The sequence below is a fragment of the Podarcis pityusensis genome, assembly GCF_964106645.2.
Source record: "Podarcis pityusensis genome assembly, chromosome: 13".
NCBI classification, from domain to species: Eukaryota; Metazoa; Chordata; class Lepidosauria; order Squamata; family Lacertidae; genus Podarcis; species Podarcis pityusensis.
In genome coordinates this window covers 40,668,372-40,677,514 of record NC_138038.1, presented here as the reverse complement: position 1 = coordinate 40,677,514, position 9,143 = coordinate 40,668,372, and the positions used below count along the sequence as shown (strand labels likewise).

The window sequence follows — 9,143 nt, the reverse complement described above, 5'->3', positions numbered from 1 at the left end:
TATTAGTGTCCTCGTTTTACAGTCTATTTTGTAATTTCCCATCCTTTTCTAAATGGGCACCCCCTCTGTGGAATTTCTCTCTCTCCCTCTCAAAACAGAATAAATTAGATCCCATTGCCCCTCGTTAAATAGTACATAAATAACCCATGCAAACTTCGCTGGGACATAAATAACAATCATGTTATAAATATGCATGTGTGTGTGCGTACACATGTGCTTGTATATAGATCAGAATTGCCAATGTGGCCTACTCCAAATGTTTTGGACTACAACTCCCATCAACCCCTGCAAGGACTGCCAAGCTGCCTAGAGCTGATGGGAATTGCAGTCCAAAACACCTGAACAGCAGTAAATTGGAAAAGGCTGGGATGGATGGACAGATCAGTAGACAGATCTAGTTCTCTCTCTCACCCCCCCCCCCGCACTGTAACAGTAGAGTTGAAATCATATTAATCTCAGTTTACGTGTATGCCTGCCTGCTTGCCACTGAAAATAATAGACCACCCCCAGCAGGAGGACAAAGTGCAAAACCAGGAAGCATAAATGCAAGAGATCTCGCTAAGCACATGCGCACAAGTTGACCTCATAGGGTGAAGACAGACTTAAAGTACTTGGGGTGACCAAGGCCTTAGAACTGAAGTGACAGGCAAGTCTGCCAGCCAATCATGTTCAACCAACAGCCTTGCCCTTCCTCCTCACTGACACTTGCAGGTAGGTTGTCTGTCTTTTTAAACACACCTTTTAAAATGCTGCATAAACATTCTTATGCATTTATCATTTGTTGCCTTATTATTATTATTTAAAATGGGAAAGGTTTTTTTTTAGTACATGATCTGGAGAGGCCCTTGGTGACATCACAGGGGAGCAGCAGCCAATGAGCACCATGCACAGCCAGGGGAGGCACCCAATCAGCATCACGCACAACCACAGGCTTCTACTGAAAACCTGACGAGTGAGTTGTTGCTTTTTCCAGAGCTCAGCTCTGGAGATAAATAGATAAAGTTTGGACTGGATACAACAAGGGCACTTCCAGACTTTCTCCACCAGTGTGTGGGTGTTGCGTCTGTCTTCTCCCTACGCCTGCTTCCCTAAGAAATCTGCGGCAAGGAGAACAGATGAACCCTTTAACCTGGGAGTTACTCCTTGAGCGATCCTTAGGCTGGGAATTTCTCCGCGAGGAGAGAGAAGTCTTTCACCGTCCTGTCAATCCACTCTTTGTACGTGTGGCACACCACGTAGCCCCGGACTTTCTTTTCGAACATGTCGGCTTCCACAGACTCCAGCATGAGGGGGTCCATGACAGCAGCGGGCGGCGCTCCCAAGGCAGACATGATGGCCGTCAAGTTGCTGAGGAGGCCTTGGATGCGCAAGCGAGTCACCTTCAGCATATCCAGAAGTTCCACTTTGGTGGGGTTGAGCTCAAACTGGTCGTCCCGCACCAGCTGCAGGAACTCCGCGAAGGCGGTGTAGGCCTCGTAATTCTTCTCCACACGCTTGAAGTGGCTGAGAGTCCGCCATTCCAGGAACGGGATGGCGGCCGTTGGCACCCCTTCGTAGCGCAGCCTCCGGGCATCGAAGCCGGAGTCGCTAAACGGGCTGCCTTGGTGACTCAGCTGGGAACAGAGAGAAAGAGAGAGGTTGTGTTTTTCAATTTAACAGGATTTGTACGCCACTCAATCACCCGTAACCTCCAAGCAGAAGAAAGCTGGCGCAGGAATGCGCTGGAGAAATAACCGTCAATAAAGGTTGCGTTGTCTCCCGACACGCTCCGTTTTTATGGGGCTGCTGGTCCCTGGCACCTACATGCCAGGAAAACCTGTTGAGACTCTGCCAAAGGCATGGGACAGGAAAACCGATGTGGGCAATGTATTCCAGGGAAACCACCGGCAGTTCAGGGAAAGGCCTACGGCTCAGTGGCGGGGCATGTGTTTTGCATGCAAACAATTCCAGGCTCAATCCTCAACATCTCCAGGAAAGTCTGGGGCTGAGAAAATCCCCTGCTTCAGACTCTGGAGAGCTTCTGAGCTAGATGGACCGATGACCTGGCTCATTTTAAGCCAACTTCCTTTGTTTCCACTACCTAAAAGGTAGACAATTTTCAAAGGGGTTAAATATTATGAGCAGCAGACGTGCATGTGGGCTCGAGGGTGCCTGCTGTGAAATGTGCCCTCGTCACTTCTCAGAAGTCCTGGGGGTGGCACCCACCAGTACCAGGCTCCTTCATCCCTTTGGAATTCCTTGCAGGGAAGGCCAACAAAAACAGGCCTTTCGTTGTTCCCCAGATCAGCCGGCCGTAGTTCCACCTGAGTTCTTCCCCCTCCCCCCTTTTTACGAGGATGCCGTTGGCAGCTTGGCTGCACGCCAGAGCCCAGGCTGCAATGACCTCCCTACATCTGGCATCTTGTGCCCAGGCAGGTTGCGGGAAGCAGGGCACAGCAAATCTTTGGGCACTCAGCCACTGCGTGCAGGGATCAGAATAAAGGCGAAGGAGCGGCCACCGGAGAGCGGGAGATTTGTGCTCTCGATTGCAGCTTTGGCGGGGGGGGGGGGCGACCAGTGACTCCTCTCTCCCTCGATCATGTTGCAAAGTCAAGGAACAAGCGTTGCGAGAACAATGGAGCAGCCGCGGGCAACCTTTCCGTGCTGTTTCCTGCTGGCGATACAGGTTTGCTCTGGATCCGCCAGAAGGGAAAGGGCTCGGTGCTGCTTTGGCTGCAGGTGCCTTTAGCCCGTAGCCTGAGGCGGGCACAGCCTGTTTGGTTACGTTGCCAGGACTGGCGCCCAGTCTGCAGCATTTCTGAGTCCTGCAGGGCCTAAGCTTGATCTGGTGAAAGGCATGGAGCTTGGTGGCCTTGCCTTGAGGGAAAGGAGTAGACCACCTGCCCTCTTTCCAGCACAGAGCATTTACACCAGAGGTGGGGAGCCAGATCCTTAGGAGATCCCAGCCTCACGGGCCAAATTCAGCAAGTGGAAGGCACCTGTTATCTTAATGATAACAGGTGATTGAGCGCTTTGAAGCCCCAAAGTCACTAGCACTTCAAGGCTCTTGGTTGTGCACCGGCAGCCGTTTTTCTACCTGTACAGCTCCTGACACCGGGTGCGGAGCAAGCGGGTGTTGCTTGGGGAAAACGGTTTCATGGGCCAAGTTTGGTCCACAAGCCCTAACCCTCAGTGATTACACATGTGAGGTTTAAAATCCTTTCACAGGATCATAGAATTTTAGAGTTCGAAGGGACTCTGAGGATCATCTAATCCAACCCCTTGCAATGCAGGAATATGTAGCTGTCCCATACGGGAATCAAACCTGCAACCTTGGCATTATCAGCCCCACGCTCTAACCAGCTAAGCTTTACTTCAGTCCAGCTTGTAATGTGACAGTGAGATGTGTCATATAATTTGATTTAAATTATAGCAATTCTTTCTGAAGGTGCATGCACACTTATAAATTGGCACATCAATTTTTGTGCAAATCTGCACCCTCTGTTTTTTGGGTTATGCATACGCTCTGTGTTGGTTATGCGTAAGCGGCCACCTTAATATACAGATACTGCATATACAAATGCTGGGGGCAAGAAGAAGAAGAGTTTGGATCACTCCCTTTAAGGAGTCTCAAAGCGGCTAACATTCTCCTTTCCCTTCCTCTCCCACAACAAACACTCTGTGAGGTGAGTGGGGCTGAGAGACTTCAGAGAAGTGTGACTGGCCCAAGGTCACCCAGCAGCTGCATGTGGAGGAGCAGGGACGCGAACCCGGTTCACCAGATTACGAGACTACCACTCTTAACCACTACACCACATTGGCTCTCAAATGAAGTCAGATGGGGCTGTGACCTTCAGAAGCTGCTTGTGAATTTTCCATAGGTATATGACCAGGTGCTGTTGGAAGGAGAAAGCTGGACTAGATAAACCTTGGCCTGGTCATTTCTTAAGTCTTTAGCTTTGGTGACAATAATGGAGATTTGAGCCTCACCTATGAAAACGTCCCAAGGATACATTGGAAATTTTTACCCAAAGAGCCTCCTATAACTTCACTACAAACATATCCCCTGACTTTAAAAAGGGGGCCTTGTGTCCTCCATACCAAAGAACGCTGATCATATATCCAATGTGTTGTGTAGTTCTGCAACCAAATTCAGGAACTGGTCCTGGGCACAGAATCCCAACCTTTCATTTTTATGAGAAAGGACGCTTCTAGTCCTTAACGTCGCAAGGAAAGGTTGGAAAAGATGCAGGCAAAATCTTAAAAGCACTGCAAGGGACGGTGGCTCTGAGCAGGATTCTCAGATGTCAGCAGCGCCACTGCTCTGCATAGTTTCCTCTCTGTCATGCCAGGACTGGCAGAAATAAGGAAATGCATATGTATTTGATTCATTTGCCTACTTTGCATAATCCTGCCCTCACTTTATTTCTTCTTTCTTTTGCAGAATATAGGTCTGGAACAGAGCAGGTATTCTAAAAACATACTTACATATATATATATATATATATATATATATATATATATATATGTTTAGACTTTCAACTTGCTGCTTGCTGCTTCTCCATTAAGGACCCCCTTGCTATGGGTGATCCAGAGGATTCTGGGTTACATTCTGGGTGGCATGTTCAGCTCATGAAAAGCACTTGAACTGAAGGTGTAACGTTAAACAAACAAACAAACAAAAAACCCTCGGCAAACTCTCACCCCCACCCAACACACCGGATTTCAGAGGAAAGTGGGGAATCATGAGAAAGCTGCCTCCTGAGGAATGCCCACAAGGTAATAGGCTTCTGAGGAACTAGAGGGATTATTGGGAAATAGCTGGAAAGGGAAACAACCTTTGCGAAGCATACGCAGAAGCCGCTCTTCCAGAAAAAAGGCAAAGCTCTTACATAGGTGTTCAGAAGGGCGGTGCTGTTGGCTTTCATGAGGCGGGCCAGGTTGAAGGTCTGGCCAATGAGGGTGTTGAGAGGTGAATCCCGGTCAGGGGAGACGATGTGGACCAGGCCTGCACAAATGACGAGGAGACTTCTGGCTGAAAAGGAACCAAATGAATATTCAGTGCAGGGTTGGGTTTTTTTAACTGGGCCCACCTCTCTGAATGTGGCTCCTCACCACCGTTGCTGCCACTTCCCTTTCGCTTTCTGTCTCTCCCGTTGCCTCAGTCTTGAGATAAGCTCGCTCAAAGTTCAACCTCCCTCCCAAAATGTGGCAGCATCCTTGAGACAGCCATTCCCATCTGCCTGAAGATCTCCATCAGGTCAATGTTTCCCTAACCTCGGGAGTCAAGACAGGGCCAGTCTGAGGTTTTTAAGGACCCACAAGGCAGCCTCTGTTTACGCTGCGCAGTCATCCGAAGAAGGAACACAGTCCTGCCATTAGGAAGTGGCACATGGATTTTAGGGCACTTCTAAAGGGTAGAGCCAATGATGGTTGTAAGGGTTAGTTAGAGCAGGGGTGGGCCCAAGGGCCGCATTTCCTTCTGGACCACCTCCCAAGGGCCACCTGGAGCCAGAGGTCAATGTAGGAAGAGCAACACATGTAAAGTAGGCTTGTTTCGACACACGCCCCTCTCTAGCCTCCAGTCAGACAACAAAGAGGCGTTGGCAGGGTTCAGGGACACATCCCAGCCAGGCAAAAGCATGCGCCACATGAAGCAGGCAGGACCAATGAGGGGTGTCTAGGGAGAGGGTGTGGCCTGGGGAACGTTCCAAGGACCAGACAGCAGGGCCGGCCCCGGTCGTTTTGTCACCTGAGGCCAAACTAAAAGTGCTGGTCCTCCCTGTTTGCTGCCGCCACTGCTACAAAAACCTGCTGCCACCACCTCCTTGACCACAATTTCACAGGCACACCAGCACTATGGCGACTGGCTTGGAGTGTCGCCAATGGCAAGATGTCTGCACCACAGCGAGGAGAGTTGTAGGAAGCGCCTTGTTTACACTCCCGGTTTCCCCATAACTCTCCTCGTCATGGCACAGGTGTTTTGCCATTGGTGATGCTCTGGGTTGGCTGCCATAGGGCTGGTGCGCCTGCACATTGAGCCAGTGGTGGGAGGCAGTAGATGCAGCCTCCAAGGAGCGCACCACAAGCAGCCTTGGCTACCACAACGACGGGCAACACTCCAGATATGCCGCCTCTGTTGATCCTGCCACTTGAGGCGGCTTCCTCAGCCCGCCTCGTGGGTGGGCCAGCCCTGGCAGACAGAGAGCACTGCAGGGTTAGAGTGTTGGACTACGACCTGGGAGACCAGGGTTCAAATCACTCTCAGCCTGACCTACCTCACGAGATTGTTGTGATGATACAATGTAAAAGAGACAGGGGCGCAAACTATTTATATGCCACCTTAAGCTCCTTGAAGGAAAGGGTGAGATGGAAAGATCCTGTGATAAGTAAGAATGGAAGCAAAGGGTAGCAATTATATTTCATTTAATATTTAATTTGTGTTGCCATGGGGAAGGGAAGGGCCAATTACAGAAGCAACTTCATGTCCATGCCTAAAGATGGAAAGAAGAAGAAGAAGTCCCAGCAAAAGAAGAATGGATACAAAAATTTATGGGATACGCAGGAATGCCAAAACTTACTGGAAAAATAAAAAATCAAGATAACAAACTTTTTTTAAATAAAAGAATGGAAATGGTTTGTTGAATATATACAGACAAATTGTAAACAGATAAGAACATTGGCAGGATTATTGTAATAACCTGCAGTTTCATAAGAGTATATATTTAAAGTAGATGAATAAATGAATTAATTAAGTCAATTTGGATATGCAGAAAATATTAAAAATAAATTTTAGGAACCACAGAAAGAGGGGGGAGGAAGTCAGGTTTTGAAATGTTAAAATGGCTGTAAAATTATTGAAATGTATAATAAATAAATAAAATTTTAAAAAACCCACTTCATGTCTTAGCATGATTTGGCATTAATGAATCGAATAACGACACACACACAAACGTCTCAATGCAGACATAACATGCTTTGGACTGCGACTTGGGAGACCAAATCCATTTCAGACATGATGCTCACCTGGTGACTTAGTTAGTCACCGTTTCTCAGACTAACCTACTTCACAGGGTTGTTTTGAGGGTGAGCAGGGGAGAACGACCCAGAAGGATAAAATGAAATAACTAAGAGAAAATAGTGCTAGCTTGCATCCACAACATTAACAAAAAAAATTGATGCGATAACTAGAGCCATAATGTAACAAGTAGAATCCTCAATATTTTTTCCCCACCTCTAAAAAAAAAACACCTTAAAAATCCAAGCACACACATGCATGTATTAGACCACCTTGGGGAAAAAGGAAGGTTGCACTTACCCAGAGAAAGAGTCATGGTTTCCTCACGGTTTTGAATCCCAGCGGAAATGCCAAGTTCCCTATGTCACCCCCTAATGGTTGGCAAAGGTATCGCTCCTTCCAGGAAATGGCTGCTGTCGCCCCCAAGTGGAGGATGTGGGTATCCCGCTGCTTTCTCAGATCACCTCTGCTGCCCCCAAGTGGAGGATGCTTGAATGTCTGGTCCTGATCTCTCTCTGCCTTTTTCTGAACCAGGAGATGCCCTCTAGTTGTGGGTTTCCTCTGCCCTGAGGCTGCTGCTGCTGCTGCTGGTTGATGAGCCCCACTGAGACAGCTCTTTATATGCAGCCAAGGTGTTGTCCCCATCTTCTGAAATTCCCCAGCCTTCCTCCCCTCCCCTCTGTGGGCAAACACCTCCTACAGAAAGAGGAAGGGGGGGAGGAAGCATCATTTCTGCTTCCTGCTCCTAAGACACTAGGCTGGGGGGGAGGAGGGAGGGAGGGAGGGGAGGGGCAGATTGTGAAATCTCTCCAATTTCCTGCACACTTGGGAAGAGAAGGAGGGAGAAACGAAAAGAAAAACCAGGAGGGCATTTTCCTTTCTGAACTGCACAGGGCTGTAGGTTGCTGGTTCAACCAGTGAGGCTCTGCTCTGGCAGATGGGGCTGGACGATTTGGGCAGCTGCCAAGGCCCAGGTGGCGTGGCATGGGCGACCCCAGACCACCACCCCACTGCTGAGGAGGGGCAACAGCAGCTGCCTCTGACAGTCCCCTCTCTTTGGTAGGGGGTCATCTAGTCCAACCAAGAACTGGGCCTGTCTGGGAGGATTGCATCGTTCAACCTGCTCGTCTTCCTAGCCCGCGACTGCCACCAGGCCTGCCCAATTTTGGGGGGCAGATTAGGGATAAGGGAAAGAGCAGGGCCTTGCCGGGCAGCTGTGGGACATGTTGCTCATCAGTCTCCCCGCCGCAGTCGGAGATGAAGGGAGGATCCCCCGGGGCTGAGGCGGCCAAATCGGAAGGGTGTGGAAGGGGCAGAGAGCCAAGGCCTGCTCGTCCCACTGTCTGGGGCCCGGATCAGATTCTTCCTTTCTTGACGCAGCACATTCCTCTCTCAGCCGCACACATTCCTGTCCCTAAAGCGGATCCTTGCCATGACCTTGTGATTCCAAACAAATCAAGCCTGACCAACTTTCTCTGGTTGCTCAGAGTTGCGAGGTCTTTCCTGGCAGCATGTTTAGCAGACAGAAATCCAACAGGCAAAGTTTCCCCCACCCCAGGCTGTTTTTCCGGGCAGGGGGCAAAACACTCACCTTCTTTGATTCCTGCCCGCCAAGCAACTGGTAAAGGCACTGGGAACTCTGCCCTGGGGGCAGTAGAAGAGAGAGAGAAAGGAGCTTCCATTCACGCCACCCTAAATCCGTTCTTCCCGCCCAGCCCCAAATACACTGGCATTATGCTCCACATTCTGACACAGTTTTATGGTGCCAAGAGCCAGACATTCCCCCCTCTCTAAATAGCAGGAAGAGTCGGGTTGCTTTTGTGTGTGATTGTGTACATTATGTACATTACCCAACTAGGCGAATGCAGGGTGGGGTGAGGAAAGAGGTTGTGAAGCTTTTTCCTACTCGGGAGTAAAGCTTTCATTCGGGGAGAATCTGTGGGGCTCCAGAAGTGGGGAACGGGGAGCTCTGATCGAGTTGGACAAACAAGTGAAGGCCTCGGGCCGTGCCACCTGCCTGTTACAGGCCTCCTGGCACGTCCTGGCATCGGGTTACTGTTTGCGAAGAAACCGGAGACGCTCGAGAAAGAAAGAGGAGCAGCGGGCAAAGCGCCGGGCAAGGAGCCAGGCCTACTGGGTCCCCTTC

General features: G+C 49.7%; 1 protein-coding gene across 2 annotated transcripts; it reads right to left on the bottom strand.

Moving 5' to 3' along the window:
* Positions 1-417: 417 nt before the first annotated feature.
* On the bottom strand, positions 418-9,109 carry LOC308461157 (cardiotrophin-2-like). 2 transcript variants are annotated; one of them, XM_080977822.1, is made up of 3 exons: positions 8,589-9,109; positions 4,872-5,014; positions 418-1,613 (listed from the first exon to the last, which is right to left on the bottom strand). In XM_080977822.1, the coding sequence occupies exons 1-3, from the start codon at positions 8,677-8,679 to the stop codon at positions 1,155-1,157; spliced, it is 693 nt and encodes a 230-aa protein (XP_080833948.1). In that variant the 5' UTR covers positions 8,680-9,109; the 3' UTR covers positions 418-1,154. The 2 variants fall into 2 exon arrangements, with proteins under 2 accessions (XP_080833948.1, XP_080833949.1); XM_080977823.1 differs by lacking the exon at positions 8,589-9,109 and adding an exon at positions 7,298-7,608.
* Between the last annotated feature and the right edge of the window lie 34 nt (positions 9,110-9,143).

Excerpts from the sequence above, each read along its gene's own strand:
- LOC308461157 (XM_080977822.1), bottom strand. The coding sequence starts at position 8,679 with ATGGAAGCTCCTTTCTCTCTCTCTTCTACTGCCCCCAGGGCAGAGTTC. Across the intron at positions 5,015-8,588 it reads GCGGGCAGGAATCAAAGAAG|CCAGAAGTCTCCTCGTCATT; the intron begins GTGAGTGTTTTG and ends GTTCCTTTTCAG. Across the intron at positions 1,614-4,871 it reads CCGCCCTTCTGAACACCTAT|CTGAGTCACCAAGGCAGCCC; the intron begins GTAAGAGCTTTG and ends CTCTGTTCCCAG.